Raw genomic sequence first — 21,497 nt, 5'->3', positions numbered from 1 at the left:
TATTTCTAGCTCGATGTCCTGATGGTGTCATTTACAACCTAATTTGTCTTCTTTCCCACCCGCCTCCCCTTCCTCTCCAAATAGGGTGAGTATATATACTGAGGAGAGTGTGATGGAGAGACTTGGCCTGTAGGCAGGGTGGAATGTGAATGTTATTGAACTCAGAGAAACTCATTAGGGCGTGGAGTCCAGAAATGACCAGGAGCAATCCTATGATTACTAAGTCACCCAGCTTCTTAATTTTATTGATTTGGCTGGGTTAGTAAGTTTCCTAGACTTGACCAAGGGTGGGGAGCTAGTTAAATGCAAGGCCAGGGTTAGCACACACATCTTCTCACTCCCAGTCTGGGGTTCTTCTCATTACAGGATACTATGTTTCATCAAAATCTAATTTCGTTTTGTGACAGAAAGATTGGCTTCACAGATAGGAAGAGAGTAATGAAATGTATTTTGGTTTTAGTAAAGTTGGTGCCTATCTCCCACAACATATTAATTAATGAAGGAAGAAAACGGGGGTTAAATCTTATCATAGAAACACACGCTATTGGAACGTTCTGATTTGTAGAATTTTAGGACTGGAAGGTACTTTAAACATAATCATCTAACACAGCAGGTTTCACACTGTGCTCAGTGGAACCCTAGGGTCCCACACAGGTGCCTCAAGGGCCATCTAAGGATGGGGGAAGAAAGTATGTAGGACTCTGAGCCTTCTCCCTTAGGGCCACTAGAGCAAGCCTGTCTTCATCAGTTTTATATGTTGGGGTTTTAGGTTAGATTTTATCTCAAAAGGGGAATCCACTTCTAAAGAAAGTATGCAAACTTTAAATCTACTTCAAACCCCTCAATTTGCAGATGAGAAAACCGAGGCCTCGAATCTTGACCCTGTGGAGTTGCAAAGCAAGAATCATCCCATTCTAGGGATGTGGGAACCAAGATTCAAAGCTTAAGAGATTTGTAGAGACATATGGATTTCATCAAGTGACAGAGCCAGGTAGAGATTTTTTTTATTCCCAGCCCATGACGTTTCCTATCGTGTCACATTGTTTAATAATATTGAGCATGTGGGTGACCTAATTACTCCATGATTCAAGAAGTCCCCCTAGGGCTTCCCTGGTGGCGCAGTGGTTGAGAGTCCGCCTGCCGAGGCAGGGGACATGGGCTCGTGCCCTGGTCCGGGAAGATCCCACATGCCGCGGAGCGGCTGGGCCCATGAGCCATGGCCGCTGAGCCTGCGCGTCCGGAGCCTGTGCTCCGCAACGGGAGAGGCCACAACAGTGAGAGGCCCACGTACCGCAAAAAAAAAAAAAAAAAAAGAAGTCCCCCCAAAGAATGTGGGGCTGAAACACAGGAGTTTGAGGGAGCAGAATAAGAGGAAGCCAACAGTCAGCTAGTGTGGGGGAGGGGACTGACTCCTGGACCATGGAAACGGGTGCATCCATCCTTACTTCCTTTCCTCATGCGTATATTCCTTTATGCAAGTTCCTTGCTGCAGTGCTGTATCCCCAGTACCTAAATGAAGGCCTGGCACTTAGAGCTCAATAAATATTCGTTGAATCTTCTTGACACCTTCAAAACCCTTTCCTGGCCAAGGACTTGAGAGTATGATACATTAAAAAACCAAATACTGTATCAAATTTGCATAAATATAACCATCAAGTACAGCAGATTTATTTCCACACACAGTAATGCACAAGGCCTGTTCATTGAGTGAATCAATGAACTCAGCTGGCAGCGTCGGACTAAAAGAAGATCAGAGTGGATCTCCTTCTCAGAGCTGCCCTGGCAAATCCCCACAGGGCCTGGGCACCAGGCAAGGGTCCCAGTGGCAGCTGGCACCACTGATCTCTGTTCCTGACAGAGGGAAGTGCACATCCTGCCCGTAAGCTGCTGGGCAGATGTTCGACTGCCCTCTGGGGTAGCCTGACCCTGAATGAGCTTAAATAGAAACAAAACCTGGGATCAGAAAGTTCTTATTATATCTTACCCAAAGTGGTTAGCATTTGTAGTAGGTTATTAAAGAGTACTGTACAACATCTTTCCTTAAGTTATTTTAAGAATAGGAATGGCTAGATCCTGCAGGTTTTGAGGTATTTTTGTCTCTACAATAACACTTTACAACAGTATCACAGTTTATAGTCTTTCAAAGCGCCTTGAGGCAGGGCAATGGATTAGATGCCCTTCTGAGGCCATCTACGCCCTGTATTCATTTCAGAGGAAGAAAACACGAGGTGAACTCCCAAACAACAAAAATGAAGTAAAAGTGCTTCCAGGAGAACATAATAAGGCAATGAGACGGAGACACACAGAGAAAGAGAAATGCCCTTATTGAGATCAAGTGTGTGCTTGACCATGAAACCAGAAGAGCAAGAATCTGATGGAAACCATGCTTGTCTCTGTTGGTCCTGGGCTCGCCCATGCTCTGGAACACACCTCTGACGTTTTGTGTTATGGTCTTCTCTGCGTTTAGGGGTGGGCTAGTTTGTCGACATGGTGGGATTACGGTAAAAGTCATTAGATGTACATTTGGATGTGGCTTTTCCATTTACAATAATTAAAACCAACTACTCAGCTGACATTTTCTTTTGACCCCATTCCCGACTTTCTTCTGCTTCGGCCTCTTGGGGCTAAGTCTTGGGTTCCGTGAGGGCTTCAAGACCGTGCGTGTCTCCCCTACCTGTTACAGGCAGGGCGAAGTTGCCAATAGGGACAGGGCACTGCCAGGAACCTCATTATTCTTTTTGTTTTAATCCCCTTATTTGGATCCAAGTGGCAATTTCAGCCCCAAGGCTTTGGCACGACAACAAGTGGCTGATGCAGGGGGTGCACCCGGACGCAGGCTCTGGGCGGGGTTTCTGCTGCTCTTCCTCTGCTTCCCACCCCACCGCCGCCCACCGCCCTCCAGGGTCACTGCTTTGGGTCCTACGAGTGGGAATGTCCTATTTTAAAGCCCTCTGCTATTTTCAGTCTCTCACCCGCCCCTCCACCGCCAAGGGCTCCCCGCCCGAGAGGCGCACCCTTCTAGGAAGACTTTTCCCGGCCCAACTCAGCCCCGGGGGCACGGAAGCCTCCACACCCGCCTGGTCTCTCCGGCGGCTGCGGCGAACTCACGCACCACCTGACTCGTGCTCCCATTGGCTGCTGCCTGTTGCTAACCCACGTGACCGGCGCCGGCGCGCCCCGCCCCCGGCTCCGCCCCCGCGGGCTCCCGCGGCTCCGGCTCTGCGGCGCGTTCCTGCGGGCCCCGGACGCGCGGGGCTCCCAGCTGTCGCCCGCCCGCCCCTACGACAGCAGCCTGCGCTCGGCGCTCGGCGCTCGGCGTCCGGCGCCCGGCCGAACGGCGCCCACAAGGTGGCAGTGCCGCGCTGCTGGTGTCCTGGCCGGGTTCCGCGCGTGTCGCGCGGGGAGGCCGGAGCCCGCGCATCCCTCCTGCAAAAGTTTTAAGGAACATAGACCCACCCGGGCCTGAGGCGCTCCCAGGCCTGCTGGCTGCGCCGCTTCGATTTCGGAGTTCCTCTGGGAGAGTTGCACGCTTCGATGGCGTCTCTCTTTGTCCTCGACTCAGAGAATCAGGATTCGGAGCCTGTAATTGAAGCAGGTATACTGATGTTTTCAGCACTGTTTTTTTGTTGTTTTTCGTTTTGTTTTAGAGCCCTTCTACTGGGAATTGATTCTGAAAGAGGTATATTAACACAAACCTATCGACAATTATTCTGTCTCTCTTCTTGAGAGCCTCCCCCTCCAGAGAAGCAATCTGCAGCCTCCTTTTTGGGGGTAAAAGACCTATACCACCACCGTTTCGGAGGATCCTTCCCTGCACCCGAGCCCTGGGATCCTAACCCGTTATGTGGAGGAGGACCCGGGGAACCTCCCGCCCCGCAGCTATCCTGGGATGCCCTTAATTCCCGGCGCACGGAGAGCAAATCTCCTCTGACCTCGTTTGACCCCGCTGCACGCCCGGCGTCCTCATTTAGTGTGTGAGGGTTGGAGGGCCGACTTTCTCTCTGCTCACTGGCATTTTTTCTCTACCTTCACTTTTCTCCTTGGCTCGTGGCTGGTCTCACGTCCCCCACCGCAGTCCAACCCCACTACACTCACACACAAAAACACACAAGCACGTGCTTGCCACTCCTTTTCGATTTTAAACAAAATGTTCTGAGGGTTCTCTGGGGCCACCCGACTCCTGGAAAGAGAAAGCTCAGAGGATGTGAGGGCAAGATGGTGACTTGGGGCACTTTCCTACAAGGGAGAAGGAGAAACACTCCTAGGCTTCCCATTGTCTACACCACCAAGCCCAAATAACATTCCCAGTTAGTCAGGCCCTTCCCTTGGGCCCCCTAAGCTGCCCTCCAGGAAATTTCCCACAGTGCTTCTAGTCTGCTCCAACCTAGCGTTCATCCACCTGTGACAGGACGATAGAGGGGGACTCCTATGCACATGTGCTGGGGTTTCTGCTCAGACGCAAACACGGAACAATCTGTGTGCCCACTAACTGCCCCCCACGTTCTCCAGTGTGGTGCAGGCCATCTCTGTGGGATTGCTGGAGGGACAGTGCCACCCCTTAACTCCAGGCTGTGCGATGGGAGGCTAAGGACCCAGGTAAGGCCAGCAGGGAACATTTTACTAGAAAAATGTCGACCTGTTGTGCTTTCGCACCTACCTTAAGATAGGTGAGGAGGGCTCCAGAGAACCACCTGGAGACCTTGCAGATGTCTCCTGGAGTCTGGGGGACATGGGGACCAAGGTGACCTCAGAGTAGAGAGAACCATTTGCAGTGGCTAGAGAAGGAGGTATTTGGACCAGACTCTCTTCCAAGAGCTGGCAAGGCACACATCACCAGCTAGTCTTCCTGTTGGCAAAGTGGACCTATTTCCCCAGGCAGGGCCGGGGCCACAGTGAGCAGTAGGAAGAAGGACCTGTGCGGGCAGGGTGGCCTGCCAACCGAGGCTGCCCATGGGAGGGAACATCCCACCATGGAAAAAAACCCACAGAAGGACCCCACGAGACAAAGAGCCAGCATCTGAATGTCTGCCACCAACCCCTAATTACAACTGAGGCTTCCCTGAAGGACTTTGTTCTTTGGGCCCTGAGAGACCTGAACCACCAGCCAGTGATTGGAGGATCTGAGAGGAAGAAACAAACACTGACTACGTTCCCCGACCCCCAACCACAAGTCCCCAAACCTAAGCCAGCTTCCAGCTGTTGGTAGAAGGAGAGAAGGGCTGATTTAAATGAAAGGGTCAGGTTTTTTATGTTGATTGGACTAAACTTTTTAATATGGGGGACTAATAATACTGACAACAACACACATTTACATCATATTTAGTGTTTTACCTGTATTAACTCATTTAATCCTCAACAACAGCCTTGAGAGGTAGTCTTATTATTCCCATTTCATAGAGGAAGAGGTTGAGATCCGGAGAGGTTAAGTAAATAGTGCAAGGTCCACAGCTAGTAAATGGCAAAACCAGGATTTAAATGGAGATTTCAGAGTCTAGGTGTAGAATTAAAGTGCTTCTCCATCTCTGAATCTTTATTTGTGTTCTTAATCAAACCTCACCTGAATTCAAGGCCCACCTCTACCTGATATAGTCTGAGAACCCTCCTTGGTTGGGCCAGCTGAAGAGGCCTCCCTGCTCTGTCATGTTTTCAGGAGTCCGGCCATGGCTGTGGAGATGCCATCACCCTAAGGAAAGAGGGAGGCATCTTCTGAGGAATCGCCTTGAGAACCCGAGGCACGTCTGTTCATACCTTCAATCCTGACAAGCTGTTTTTGAAGGCGAATATGATGTTTGGAACCATCTAGAAGTCATTTGGAGTCCAGTGAAAAAGCCAGCGATCAAGGTAAGAGAAACTACTTTTGGTGAAAGGAAATAGGATACACTCTAACTGAAAGAGTCTGGTTTTCTTCTGTGGCTTGAAAACTGGATCTAAATGTAATTCCAAAAGAGAAAATTCTCCCAGGAGGTGAGTCCTGGCCGCCTTATTGGAGAGCGTGTACTCCCAGGGATGCAGGCAGGGTAAAACTCATTTGGAAGTACACGTTGTTTTTCTAAATATATATATTCTAATTGTGCTCATCACCTTATCCTCAGCTTTCATTTATATTCTTTCTGTATCTTTTACTTCTTTCTATTCCCTTTCACACCAAGTGTGTTACATGCAAAATGAGGATGTTAGGCTGACAAGGAGCCTTGTATGTTGGGGAAACTTTCTATTTGAGTAGAATTAAGAGGGGAGTCCTGGTCTGCATGTGAGCTGGGGTGCAAAGTTGAAGGAAAGCGACAAGGGTGGAATAACTTGAGAAATACTTGTCTCCATCTCCTGGGGGCAGAGTTTATTTAATAGAATCATGGGAGATATAATTAGAAAGGGATGTCTTATGGGTAAATAGGTCTTTATCTTTTAGGCCAGTGCTTTTTAATTTTTTTATTAGAGATTTTCTCCTGCTGCCTCCTATAAAGGCCCCACAAACAGAAATGCAATACAGGCATAACTCTTTTTTTTCCCCCGGCTCTACACTTTATTACCCTTCTCAGGTGTTGTGTTTTTTACAAATTGAAGGTATATGGCAATCCTACAAGCAAGAGTATCAGTGCCATTTTTCCAACAGCATTTGTTCACTCCATGTCTCTGTGTCATATTTTGGTAATTTTTGCAGTATTTCAAACGTTTACATAATGATTGTATTTGTCATGGTGATCTGTGGTCAGTGATCTTTGACACTGCTCTTGCAAAGATTACAACTCACTGAAGGCTCAGATGATGGTTAGTATTTTTTAGCAATATGGTAGTTTAAAATTAAGGTACATACGCTGCGTTTTTAGGCATAATGCTTTTGCACGCTTAATAGACTACAGTAGTATAAACGTAACTTTTATATGCACTGGAAAACCAAAAAAATCCTGTGACTTGTTTTATTCCAAGATTCGCTTTATTGCAGTGGTTTGGAGCTGAACCCGCAATATCTCTGAGGTGTGCCTGTATGTAGAACAGATAAAAGTGGTCTCTGGTCAGAGTTGTGGAGGCAGGGGCCTGCAGCCGGCTGCCTCACTGTGGTCCCTTGTGCACACACCCCAGGCACCTCTAAGGAATCCTAGGGCTCTTCCAAAGCAGTTTGAACCACTGGTGTAGACAACGGGGGCGGAGGGGGGGGCTTGAAAGTTTGCACCAGCCCATCTCTGCATCAGTGTAACCTCCAGCTTCCTGACAATTCCAGCCCTGCCCCTCACATCTTCAGATTTGTCCTGTTCCCCAGAGTCTTACAGGACCACTATCCCTGAGACATAACTTGCCTAACACCCATTCTCCTTTTTTCCTTGCTAATGGAAGCCAACTTTAATCTGGCGGCCATGTACTCAAGTGACACCCACCAATGAATCATGATTGGTCCAAGAGAGGACTTGGCCAAATCTAGCTGCTGACTCTTTTGATAAAATTTTTTTGGAACACAGACACTCATTTGTCTACCTCCTGTGTACAGATGCTTTCATGCTTCAACAGCAGAATTGACTACTTGTGGCAGAGATCATATAGTTTGCAAAGACTAAATTACTTACTATCTGACCCTTTACAGAAAAAGTTTATACGCAGCCATGGCAATCCCATTCTCCTTTGCCAGATGTATGCAGACATATGGTCACCTTTGACCAAGGATATATAATGTAAAGTCTGCTGGAAGCAACTGAAAAAGGTTTTCCTTCCTGATAAGAGAGAGCAATATGAGGAGAATGTTGTTTTTGTCCTTTTCCTTTCCATTCTGTCACATGAAGATGTGATGTCTGGAGCTGTGGCAGCCATGATGAGCCTGATTCCCCAATGGTATCATTAAGTCACCAAACCTACCTTAGGACCATCTACTTTCAAACTTCTTGTTGAGCAAAGAATAAAAATCCCTGTGGTTGATGTAACTCTTCATTAGGTTTTTGTTACTTGCTACTACATATAGACTAACTAAGGTATTTTGTTTAAAGCCTAACAGCAAAAGGCCGAGTGTTCTTGTGGAAGTTGTGCACTGGAGTGGTTTATAGCAAATCTAGTGGATACTAATAATGATAGCTTATAATTATTGAAAACTTCCAGCACACCAGCCACCCTACCAAGTACTTTACCTTCATTTTCTCATTATCACAAAACCCTGTGGAGACACTTTTATCATTATCTCCTGTCTCCATTTTACAGATAAGGAAAGTGAGGCTTAGAGAAATTTAATGATTTGCCAAAAGTGACACAGTTAAGTGGCAAAGTTCAAATTTGCACCCAGCTCTGCTGACTTCAAAAGCCAAGCTCTTAATCATGACTTTACATGGCCACTTCTATCCACAGGCCTGAATTCAAATTCCAGCTCAGCTACTTGGCAGGCAAGTTACTTAATCTTCTTGAGCCTCAGTTTCTCCACAATAAGGGGATAATGTGTTCCTTAAAGAGAATGTTCCTGCCAAAGTGCCCGAGACACAGTGTTTCACTGTATTTTCTCACGTGCTCGTTTCTTTAGGGGTAAGTGGATGGCAGTCGGTGAGCTGGGAGAGTAACCAAGAGGTAGAAAAGAGAATAGCCAGGGAAGGGAAAAGACACACCAGTTCCTGGAAAATTAAAGGAGGCTGGCCTCAGGCCTGGACCGGGTTCTATGAGGAGCGGGGGAGGGGAGGGAGAGAAAGAAAACCAGGATACTCCCACCTCATGGCCACACCTTGTGTCTGACCAAGGACTTGGCGACCTTACAGTCAGCTGTGACCTGAGAGCACGTTCCAGCCCATTGTCCTGTCTCAAGGTGCTTTGAAAAATTGTAAGGAGCTAAACAAAAAAGAAATTCCTTGAGGTGTAGTAGGTATCATTCCCCTTTGTGGAAAACTGAGCCACCGTGCAGAGGCAAGCATTCCTCAGCACGGAGGTCATCGGCGGCTCCGGCCACTGGCACGTTGTTATCTTCCTTACTGTCCTGAGCTGCTTGCCTGTGAGGAACGGACCTCTGAAGACACTGAGGAAGGATCAGAGGTTCCCTTCTTGGTTCTCAGCTTTATTTTAGAGGTTTCTGCTCGAAGCATTACTGTACGGGTTTTTAATGGAAAAGAATAATCAAGACCAGTCCACTCAAAGAGCTTATGGAAAATATATGAAATTTAGAGTTTAAAAACCAGATTTAATTGTTAGGCCTATTTTTAAAAAGCGAGCAAAGGAAAGCAAGAAAAACGACCCCAGTGGCTTATTATGTAACACCAGATGTTTGGCAAAGAACAGAGCAGATGAGGGGGTGATGTTTTCGCTCTTCATTAGGTTGCTTTGGCCTCGCTGTAGAGGCAGTGAGAGAGGCTTATATAAGAAGCTCGCTGGAGCGGCCTCGGCCATGCTCTCCGCTTGCCCTTCAAGAGACCCGTGAGCCTTCAGCTGCATTTTTAAGCTCCAATGGGGCGGATTCTTAATGAACACATTCCTGTGACCCAGCACGGGCTTGAGAAGCTTCTGGAAATCATCTAATGATGACTCCAGGTAGACAAAGCAGTGGTGGGGGGAAGGTATTTTCCCTTCTCATTCAGGTGTCGTAGGCTCTGGGAGACCTAAAGTCGTTTCATCTTAAATGTACGGATCTAACGTAATATTAAAACACGCCCGTGGGCTTTGAAAAAGTGACAGCTGCATTTCAGTGTGATAGAGAGACGTCCACACTTCGGCTTGCTTTGTTGGTCAGCGTGGATGTTTGCTCTTGCCAGAAATGCCAGCCAAGGGCAGCAAGCACCGTCCTGCTAGAATGCGAAAACCAGGACCTGATTAGTAGACGCATTTGTTGAAAAAGCATTTTCGCGGCACACTAATCTCTACATATCCTGTGGGGAAATCCTCTCAATCCCATACCTGATAAATGAATCTGGGAAGTGAACAAACACTCTGGAAGTCTCTTACTGATACATAATTCCACGTGTTATGTGGGTTCCGCCAGCCTCTGAGCTGGGGCAGCCTGGTGTACCTTTCAGACTGACCTGGAACAAAGCTTGTCGAGGAGAAGATGTCTGCGCTTCCTCCCTGCCCAGCACTGAGCACTTGGCTCCAGCCTTTCACAGGAACCAAGGGGGTGTTCAGGGCTAATGCTGGCATCCTGGATTACAGTTTTTATTGTCTGGTGCTTTTGTTGAACTTGAATACTCCACCAGGCATTGTGTAATACTGCAGATCAGAAACACCACGCTGTGTGTTCTTCTGGTTTTCCACTCATGGCCAGGGTAGGGGGGTCCTGAAGCTGCTACAAAAATCCTTTTCAAAAGTTAGAATTGAGTCTGCGGTCTCCCCACCCTCCTCCAGGGGTCTTGGAATGCTACTCCACAGTGGTTGTACATGACTATGTAATAGTGATTTTCCTGAAGGTTCTTGAGGGCACAGGCCATGCCTTTTCATCTTTGTAAAGATTGGTGCCTGGTGCGTCCATTAGTAATTAACTAGTTATCAGTAGTTAATTAATGCTGAATGAATGAACTGCAGCCCTTGGTAAGTTTGTGGGCCCATGTATGTGAGACATTGCCAGAGAATGACAGTTAGGTCTTGTTAAATTAGGGATTTATTTAAAAGTGAATGAGGGAGATTTTCTGAAGTCCTTGATAGGACCTTCAAAGATGAAAAAGTGTCTGCTGGCCAAATGTAGTAACAGGGCGACTGCACCAGCACCATCCCAAGGCATGTCTGTGTATCAGAAGGAGAACCGTACAAAGAGAGCGTCCTAGATGTACCCCCAGGTCTCTGGGCAGTACACATGCACATGTCGAAAATACCTTTATAAACCCCAAAGGACTCAGGTTCACTGCCTGCTAGGTATAATCAGTCATACATGCATGATGTTGAAACACGTCTCGAGATGCTACTGGTGAAAGAATCAGACTGTTTGTTTGATGTCTTATCAACAGAAGAGCTTTACTGTTTTTTTACTGCTGCATAACAAATTACCTCTAAACTTAGGGATTTAAGACAACAAACATTACTCTTAGTTTCTGAGGGTCAAGATTCTGGGCTCGGCTTAGCTGGGTGGTCTGGCTCAGAGTCTCTCTTGAGGCTGCAGTCAGGATGCTACAGGGGCTGTATTCATCTGAAGGTTTGCTGGGGCTGGAAGATCTGCGTTCGAGATGGTGCTCTCACACGGCTGTGGGCAGGAGGCCTCAGTTCCTCCCTCTGTGGGTCTCTCCATAGGCTGCTTGAGTGTCCTCACGATGCGGCCATTTATTTCCCCCAGAGTGAGTGACCCAAGAGAAGGAACAGGGAGGACCTTGCAGTGCCTTTTAGGATGTAGTCTCCAAAGTTACACACCATCACTTCTGCTTTATTCCATTCATTAGAAAATCCCTAAATCCAGCCAGTACCCCAGAGGAAGAGAATTAGCCTTCACTTCTTGACGGGAGGTGCATCAAAGACTTTCTGAACATATTTAAAATCCATCCTAGAGCTGTTGCTTTAATTCGACAGGTATATTTTGAGCAGTAGCTGGCCTTTCCATATGTACATGTTAAATATGTAAATCCTGCTTGGTCTGGAGGAAGTCCTCATCGAGTTGCCCACTGTGAGAAACAGGTTGTCTGAAAATCAGGACCTGTGGTTCTGAGTGCTTGACCTTGTAACTTCCCTTTGAAACCATTTTTGTTTTCCCCGTCTGCAGCATGGAGAGGCTTTTCACTGGAATCCGTTTGCAACCTCTTAAACAAGAGTAACAATAGCACTCACTATTAGCCATGCTAAGAGTTCCACAAATACTATTTCATTAAATTCTCTGTGAGCTAGATGTTCTTATCATCATCCCTGTTTTACCGATGGGGCCACAGAGGGCTGGCGTGATTTGTCTGAAGTCACCTAGCCAGTAAATGGTAACACTGGGATTTGAACCCAGGCAGTCTGGCTCCAGAGTCTGGGCTCTTACTTTCTCCACTGTGTTAGAGTGTCACCTCCTTCAGCTGGCCTCTCTCTCTCTCTCCACCCAAGACCCCTAAAGTTAAGTTTATTTGTATGTTGTGTAGCTTCTACTTTAAATGAGCCCATCTCAAAAACACTCTGCAAAGTTGGAAGCGATTGGGTCTGGTATTTATTACCACCACCGAGTCCCCATTTAGACCTCCCCACCACCATAACTCATTCTGGGTTTGGGAAACCATTCCCTTTTCTTCCCCTTCGGGTCTGGGAGTAATAATAGCTCCTACATTGCAGCAGGCAGAAAACGAGTCCCTCACCCCACCCCAAGATGTCTGTCCTAATGCCTGGGGACCTGTGCATGTGGCAGAAGGAACTTTGTGGTTGTAATTAAGTTGAGGATCTTGAGATGGGGAGATGATCCCAGATTATCCAGATGTGACCCATATACCAGGATCCGTATGCGTGAGAGTCAGAATTGGATGTGGATTTGAGGAAGCTATGCTGCTGGCTTTGAAGATGGAAAGAGGGGCCATGAGCCAGGGAAAGTGGGCAGCGTCCAGCAGCTGAAAAGGGCCAGGAAACAGATTATCCCCTAGAGATTCCAGGAGTGCCAACACCTTGATTTTAGCCCAGTAAGAACCATTTCAGACCTCTGACTTCCAGAACTCTACGGTAATTAATTCGTGTTGTTTTACACTCTCCACTGCCCAGAAAAAAAATTCCATGGAGTTGCTGAAAATCCACCCTGCTGTTTTTACATAATACGATAACAGAGGAAGAAATTACAAAACTACATCTTATTAGAGATTATATAATTATATAAACTGAGCACATGCTTAAGTTCCAGGCTGTGGGATACAAGAAATTCACTTTGGGAACTTAGAAATTCATTCAGAAGAAAAGGCATATACACATCAAGCAAGCAGCAAATCTGTATTTAAGGGAGAGTGTGTTCAGGACCAATAGCGAGCCCTGGAAAAGTACGGAACCAGGTCGGGTCAAGGACGCTGGCGCAGCTGAGCATGTTCTGGAACTCTACAGTTATCTTACCATGTCTAAAAGACCACGTAGGGACGAGAAAATAATCTTACTGATAGGCACTCTCAGACACACAGCGTTCTAGAAGGTGTAAAACAGTTCTCTGCTTTTCCCATTGGTCACCCTTCAATTGACTTAGGGCAGCCTCAGATGAGTCCCCACTTTCTCTGCTCTCCCCACGTTTCTTTTTTATGCCCCCAGTCTCTCCTCAGGGTCTGTGCCATCCTGCCAGTACCTAGAATGGTCCAGAGGTGGAGATGCTCCAAGCTCTATCTGGATGGACTGGTCCCCCACCGAGTGTCTTTGCATTTGACATAGGCTCACCAGTCTTCAGAGATGAGCCTCCACAAGATAACAAAGCTCTCTCTCTTTAATCACAGTCACCTCTCACAACCCAGGAGTGAGAGGGGGTGAGTGGGATGAGGACAGACAGGCAAGCAGATTGCAGGGTCCGATGGACTCTGCAGAAGGGCTGGGGTGTGAGTATGGGGGGAGGCGTTAAGAGCATTCCAGGCCTGGAGAAAGCATTTGCAGAGGCCAGGAGGGAGCAAAACACGGGCAGACGTGTGCTACAGAAGAAGGTGTAGATATATGTTCTTGGGGCAGAGTGTTCCTCTAGGGTAGATGGAAGAAGACTGCATGGGGCGAGAGTGACGAGATTGTGGTGTGCTGGGAAAGCTGTAGAGATGGGTGTATGTTTGGGAAGCCCTTTAAGGGAGTGAGTGAATCATTCCATTTTCAGCCCTGTTTTGGACATTATTTACCTGTGGCTAAAGAAATGAGGGGTGGCTGCTGGGGGGAACCCTGGGGCCACACGTGGGAAAATTCCCACAGCTCCCTATGCCTCTTCCTGCAGAGCTCAGAGCGCTGCCCTGGATAGTCCGCTGCGGAAACCCTAAGAGTTATTGCCAGGCCTTGGAAATAATTAATACACGTACTAGTCAGAGTCACATCTCCGTGTACACAGGTATGTCCCAGGGTGGGCAGCCCTGCTATTTGTCGCATTTTCCGGGAGGCTGCCAGCAGCCCTGTGCGGGCTGTGATTCTCGCGGCTGATCGCGCAGGTGTCTGACCACGTTAGCGTTGATCCCGGGCCCGGCTGTCGCATCGCACTCCCCCCAGGCAACATGTTTCTGTTTCTCTAGTATTTAGAGCTGAGTTCTGTGCTCTCCGCTCTGTGGATATCAAATATAAATGATTTCAAGCCTGGGCTTTGGGTGTGTGGAGACTGCCTTTTTCTAGGCGAGTATTTCATGAGGTCTTTTCTGACGTGCTGTTTCCACGCTGTTCCTCTCCAATATATCACGGCAGTTTTTGGTTCCCGATACTGATAGGGAGAAGATTCTCTGTCTTGGTGGCAATATCTCATCCAGGATTTCTATCACTTTTGTAAGTGGGAAGAGGGATATTCACACCTACTATAAATATTCTAGGTCCCTACTAAAATGTTTTTTCACTTAGAGTAGAATTTGGTGTTCGAAGTTTCCTTCTTGGATTCCAGCCAGTGAGTTTTAGGGGATTACCCAAAGGATTTCATTATGAGACTGAGCCACTTACAGATTACTCCTATGGATAGGGGCTCATGTGACGTAATGTGGCTGCAGTGTAACTGAGAACTGAGAAAAGAACTTTGGGAGCTTGTCCCAGTTTATATTGCAGTAAGAGGGGAGAGCCTGCTAGGTAGGATTGGGTTTATTAGGTAAAATGGTTTACTGCTTAAATGGTGAATTTTCTCCTCTTTTGCTTCCTGTCCTGCCACGTGGTTTCCATAGCGAGACAACACCGGTGTCTATCTAAGACCTTGGGTCCTGGAGTCAGATGACTGGGATTTGAAACTCAAGCGCAAGTTATTTAAATCGCAAAGCCTTGGTTTCGTAATCTGGAAAATGATAATAATAATAACAGCAACACTGACAACAGTCATATCTAACTCAAAGGGCTATTTTAAAAATTAAGTCACAAAATTCACATGAATCGTTTAGTATCTGGCACATAGCATAACAAGTAGTCAGAATGCTGTCTTTTGTTGTCAGTGATAGTAATATTTTTCTATTGTTTGTAATGAATTGGGAGGTTCAGAGTACACAAAATTGAGATAATGCCGATGATGGCAAACTTTTAGAAAAGAGTACAAGACTTCTCAAGTTTTGGATAATAATCAAGAATGAATTATTTGCTTAGTCTCTTACCGGCATTATCGCTGTATTTCGCTGTATAGAGATTTATTGCCAGCTCACAGAAGAAGCCCTTCCATTCTTTGGCTTGCATACACGTGGGAGTGTGTGTGTGTATATGTGTGTATGTGTGAGGACATATGCATATTGCTTCATGGAATACCCCCTTGCAAAACGTAGAGAGAAGCACTGTGGGCTGTAAAGGAGACCATCACAGACAAAAAGAGATTTCTCTTCTGTCCTTTCAAATGGACCACTGCCCACTGAAGCACCTTTTTCTTTTCTCTAAAGCCAAGTAAAGGCATTGGGGCCGATCGTCTTTCAGCAGCACTCTTTTTTCTTCTTCTGTTTGGATTTCTCTAAGCACGGTTCCCCAGGCGTCTGGAAAATTAAATGAAAGAAATAAAATAATTCATCTTTTTTTTCCCCCTTGGAGTGAGGACCTGCAGAAATAAAGGAAACCAAGATACTTATAATAGGATCCATGTAGGTGTTAGGGAACAAAGAGTGACAACAGTCATATGGATGGCTTAAAATAGCTCCACTTCAGGGTGGACCTATTATGCAAGAGAAACTGTGCTGGTGGTAATTCCAGCCACTTAAAGGAAGATACGATCATCTTACAAAGGGAGATACTCACCACCACAAAAAGATTTGCTTTTTGGTGACAGATCCCTCATTTTGGTGACATAGACAGTACTAGACAGCAATATGGGGGAAAATTGAATTGGGAAGGGCTAGAAAAGGTGTAAAACAAAGAGAGGTATTAGTGATATTCATTGGAGCTAGCCACTCTGATTCATGAGGTGGTTTGCATCGGCATTTGGTCAGGCCTTTTCAGAGCAGGCGTGGTGGTAACCTGCGGGCAGGGTTTTGAGAAAACCTGAGCAAGGGTGGAGAGGGCTTCCCCGACCCTCTTCTCTGCTTTGCTGTCTATCCTGAGAGCTGATAAGCATGTGAGCTGCTGAGAGCGTGATGTTCAGAATACCCTTCCTCAGGAGAGCCCAGCTATTCAGGTACTGTCTTTTATGCTTTGGAAAATCAAACAAGAGAAGGATCAGGAAAGTTCTAAGGGGAAGAAACAGCAATTGCATAGTCTGTAACATAGGAAAGATTTATTCCAGAGCGTAGGCTAAAGGAGCAGCCCCCTCTGGGACACGTCAACCTCATGGCAGAGGGAAGGAGCAGTGGTGAAACCCTGTATTAGCTTTGAAAGCTCCTGGCAGAGAAGACACTGGCCACATCCATTCAGATGTCATTGGCTAAAGGAAATCAAATGGTCAAGCTCAGCATTAGCAGCAGGAGAAGAATTATTGTTCTGCAGGAACTGGTCTGCGGAGAGGGGCACTGAATATTATAAACAAATAATACAATGGTAACAATGCCATGTTTTGCTCTCTCCATTTTTTTAAAACAGATTTCAAGGTGAAAATTCAGTAGCAGTCTTTTGTTAATAGACATGAAAACTTTCAGATACTGTAATTCAGGATATGATCCAATCCCTAAAACTTAGCATCACAAGCATTCTTTTGAAGGCTAACTTGTGAAAGTCTGAAATGTGCGGTTTGGAAGTGATTAAGCCCAATTCTACTAGAAGAAAAGAACATTTAATAAAACAGAGTTCTCAATTCCTCATCTCATCTTGTACCATTCCCCAAACATTTGAGACCAACTGCTAGGAGGACTTTTATGCAGAGAAAAGAAAAAAAGAATCTTGTATTTCTTCCGTCAAGTTCAGGTGAAAGGGATGAAAAGAATATATTGGTAACATAATTTTAGTTAATGTTAGGTTCCATTTAAGAAAGTCTGTATCATTTGGTTAGCTATGGAGTAGGAAACTTTATTTTCACCAAGGAGGACAAAAATCCCAGTTTACGTAAGCCAAGGAGAATGTAAGCCAAACATCAAATATGTTACTTCTGGTAGAGGATCCACCCGTTCTTGCCTGGACTATTGCAGTGGCCCCAACTGACCTCTTGTTTCTGCCCTGGCCCACGCTGACATCTTTTCTCCACGCAGCAGTCAGAGTGGGTCTTCTAGAACTTAGAGTATATCATGTTCTGCTCAGAACCTGCACATAACCATCTAAGGAGACTCCCAACTCACTCTGAACCATATCCAAAGTTCTATCCATGGTCTGTGGGATCCTGCATGATGCAGCCTCTGACGGCCTTTATGACCTCATTTCCCACCACTCACCTCCCCCCTCACTCCACTGCAACCACACCGACCTCCTCGCTCTTCCTCTTCCTCTAACCTGCCAAGCCTCTGCTGTCTTAGAACCTTTGCACTGACTGTTCCTCTACCTGGGATACTCTTGACTTCAAAAATCCACATTCCATGGGGCTTCCATGGTGGCGCAGTGGTTGAGAGTCCGCCTGCCGATTCAGGGGACACGGGTTCATGCCCCGGTCTGGGAGGATCCCACATGCCGCGGAGCGGCTGGGTCCGTGAGCCATGGCCGCTGAGCCTGCGCGTCCGGAGCCTGTGCTCCGCAACGGGAGAGGCCACAACAGTGAGAGGCCCTCGTACCGCAAAACAAAACAAAACAAATCCACATTCCAAATATGTTTGCTTTGTTAGGAGGCCTTCCCTGACCACTTTACCTAAAATAGCACCCAGACCGTCTCTGCCTACTTCTCCTGCTTTATTTTTCCTTCTTCACGTGTGTCACTCCCTGACATCATATCCATGCTCATTCTCCACCTCCTTTTACTAGATTATAATCGCCAAGAGAGTGGGGTCTTCATTTCACTCACTGTTTTATCCCTGGTACTAAGAACGGTGACTGGCACTTAGTAGGTGCTTAATAAAATTTGTTGGATAAATGAAAGAAGCTATTGCTATTATTCCTGATTTCATCAGATTAGTGTAAATACTAATGTGCCATTAATACAGAAACTAATAGAAATGTGTTTCCATGCATAGAAGATTCATTCCATAAAACTGATGAAAAACCCTACACATTAAATGTTTTAAAACAGAAGACCACAGTCCCATAATTTTCTCTGCTTTTTGTTAATTTTCTTCAGCAAAGTCTCAGTTTATAGTACCAGGAATCCTGCACAAAGGACTAGATGAAAAAGTCATCAGATACATTTCCACATGAATGGTAAACTGAACATGGTGGATTATAGTTACAGCGGCAATGATGAGAGTAAAATGATAGCAAATATCGGGGTGATGGGAAAACGAAAGCAAACACGGAGCCTAAATGGGCTGATAAGACAAGTATCAGGATGACTGAACAGAAGTATTGGGCTGGCCAAAAAGTTCGTTCGGGCTTTTCCGTAAGATGTTATGGAAAACTCCGAACGGAACGAACTTTTTGGCTAACCCAATAATAAACAAACCACCAGGCTCAGAACAGCCTGGTTTCTAGTCAGCCCACACGCTAGTGATCAGGACTTCTGTAATCTTGGAAAACCACGTCCCAAGTTCCCCTATTCTTCTGTTTCCATGCAGACAGCTGGGGCCACCATGATGACACATAGAAAGTCCTTATGTACTCTTTGAAAGAATGCATGATGGAAACAGTGAGTTGGATTTTCTCTGGAGACCGAATGAACCCTCTGCAATGATGATGAGTGATTAAGATGCTTTAATGGTTGAGAGTGGAGGTGGCTGATTATGACCCCAGAGCCCGAAGCTTAGTGAAGTACCACCCCAAAAGGGAGGCCTTGCCCAGCAGGATGAGTGTGGATTCTCAAAATTCGGCCTCAAGGAAGGGGAGATCCCAGGTCCCGCAGGCCTTTGTGACCTTCCTTGCTAAGTTAGAACACACGCCTGCCAGCTTTATCCCTGGCTGGAGATGGATGCCCAAGTCTGTATCACACCCGTGAAGCACCTGCTTCTCCTCTAGCTGTGAGCTGATAGAAACATCTTCTTCAAAGGCCACCCAGGCTGCCAGGTTGGGAAGCTCAGTAGCTCAGGGAACCTGGACCCTGGCGATGGGCTGCAAGTTCATCACGGCCCTCATCCCTTTCAGAAAGCCCAGGGGCAAGGCGTTTGTTGTCAAAGGCAGAGAAAAGGAATTCACACATGTAAAATTTGTAACTAGCTCCAGGCAAGCAGTAGGTGCCCCATAGACATCATATTTTATCGTTGCCTTGGAAGAACCTTGCCCACTTAGGATTCTCATCCTCGTTTTAGAGGTGAAGGAGTCACCACTCAAGACAACTGTCCCATCAGTCAGGACCTGCACGGGAAACTCAGACCCACTCAAAAGGCTTTAACAGAAGAGAATTTGAGGAAGGGTGCTATTTACTGAGGCGCGAGCAGGGCTGCAGCAGGGGGCTAGGAACGGCAGCTCTGGGGATGAATGGCCGTGGGAAGCCATGGCTGGTCCTCGGCCTGAAGGGCCAGAGGGGGTTGGTGCTGCCAGAGGCGGTGAGTTTGGGGGCAGTGGATGGGAGCTGGCCCTGTCCAGGTGTGCCATGCGGCCCCTCTGACCATGTCCTCACTGCCGAAGCAGGGAGACAGGGAGGGGAATGAATACTTCTGCTTCTCTGAATTCCTGTCCTGTCACCGCCCGTCATCCTCCCCCACTTCTCTCCCCTTCTCTCTCTCTCTCTCTCTCTCTCTCTCTCTCCCTCCCTCTTTCTTTTCCCTCCACTCTTCTTTCCTTCCATCCTTCCTCCCTCCCTCTGCCACAGACCCACCAGGCATTAGGACCTCACTAAATAAGACCCGAATCCCTCCCCGAGGTACTTACTGCAGCGTCAGGCTATTAAGGAGTTTGTTCCATTAAGGACACTCTGTGTTTTCAAGCCCTAAGCACAATGTACTTTGGAATTTTATTTTTTAAAAAGGCTCCATCTGTGAAGTCCTTGGAGATCCCCCAGGCAGGAGGGCAACCTAAGTTTACAGCCTTTTTCCTAGGGCCCTGCACATCCGAAGCTGCCCCCATTCAGCTGACCAAGCCCCAAGCTTTTGCTGCTGTGTTTGTTCATTTAGTTTTAAATATATTTTCCACTATGCCTCAGACCCACAGGGACCTATGTCTTTCTGCTGTCTCGTTCTGAAGGCTCCTACACCTGTGAATTTTCTTGGGAAACTGGGGTGCCTGGGACCAAGCCCTGTGACCAGTGCCCCCTGTTTGGGCCAGGAAGACCCTCCCCACATGGGAGCTGGGGTGCGTCCGGCCCCCGTCTGGGCTTCCCTGCTTCCTCATGCTGTGGACTGGGGCAAAGCACTGGTGCCTTCTCTGCGCCTCTATTTACAAAGTGGACATAATGACCCCTTTTTCTTTAAATGGGAGTGCCGGGGGAGGCTTTTGTGCATTTTGAAAGGACTTGCAGCCCCTCTTTGGCGAGCGGAGAGTGCAGGGCGCGCTGTGGTTCTCATTATTCACACAGAGGTGCCTTCACTTCAGCTCGCCCTGCGCCCTCACCATCTTCCCTGGTGTTATTGACTAAAGTACTCTTCAAGAAGAATTTCTCCGAGGCTCCCATGTTGACATCCTACTAGTGTCTCGAGAGCCAGGCTTGCTAGCTGTTTAGCTGTTTGTTCCTTCGGATGAAGGCCTGCCATCGCTCTATTAAACACTCTCCATTCAACAGGAATAAGGAGGAGAGGTGGGGGGCGGGGGGGCGGAGCAGAAATCCAATAACTGCTCACAAAAAATAGGTGCTTCTCAGCGTCACCCCTGCTATCTCACCACCCTAGACTTCAGCCCTCTTATGCTTTGAGAAAATAAATCTGGAGCATGTATATCTGCTGCAAGGGGGATTGAGCTTTTCCACAGGATGGGTTGGTGTGAGAAGTATTCTAGTGCTGGGTGGGGCACGATGCTGGACTAACTCGTTGGCTGGGGTGGAGATGCTGGGTTGCAGTGACTTAGTCTCTCTCTCTTTCTCTCATCTTTCCAGCAAAAGCATTTGGTCTTGGGACTTTCCTTCTCTAACTCTCTGCCGCTGTTTCCCCACATCAGTTCTTCTTGCCTTGTTGCCAGAGAAACCAGCAAAAGAAGGAAACTCGCTTACATGCTCTATAGGGAGGAGGGACCACTGTTGTATGCAGTGGAGCCTAGACTTCTGGGCAAATATCTTTGCCTAGATATCAGGGCAAAACAAAGCAACAGCACCTTCTTCTGGCAGCTCTGGGGCATCCTTGGCAGGCAGCCCACAGAGGTGGAATGGGCACCCACTCAAGAATCAGAACTCACAGTTTCTCTAATCTGGACTTCATCTTGAGCAGCCTCGTGACTTTGGACAAGTCACTAAACATCTTCAGACCCAAATATCAAAGTCATATGATTTTTGTAAATAATTGGTTTAGCAAGTATGTGTTGAGTGCCTGTGTGCGGGGCACTGTGCTAATGCTAGGCCTGTCAGTCTTTGCTCTCAATGCGTCTCTGTCTCTGGGGGAAATGGACCTGAAATAGGCAAAAACAGTAGTGTTTGATGA

The 21,497-nt window shown here is 47.0% G+C and overlaps 1 protein-coding gene across 1 annotated transcript in view; it reads right to left on the bottom strand.

The window, feature by feature from the left end:
• LOC136129701 (RNA-binding protein 7-like) overlaps window positions 1-3,421 on the bottom strand; it is a 59,661-nt gene extending 56,240 nt beyond the window's left edge. Inside the window, 1 exon segment of the mRNA XM_065886009.1 lies at window positions 3,158-3,421. Within this exon segment, the coding sequence (XP_065742081.1) occupies window positions 3,158-3,421 (264 nt within the window).
• Between the last annotated feature and the right edge of the window lie 18,076 nt (window positions 3,422-21,497).

Source organism: Phocoena phocoena, chromosome 10, assembly GCF_963924675.1.
Source record: "Phocoena phocoena chromosome 10, mPhoPho1.1, whole genome shotgun sequence".
NCBI classification, from domain to species: Eukaryota; Metazoa; Chordata; class Mammalia; order Artiodactyla; family Phocoenidae; genus Phocoena; species Phocoena phocoena.
The sequence above is the reverse complement of the archived record's forward strand: the minus strand, read 5'-3'. Positions and strand labels throughout refer to the sequence as shown.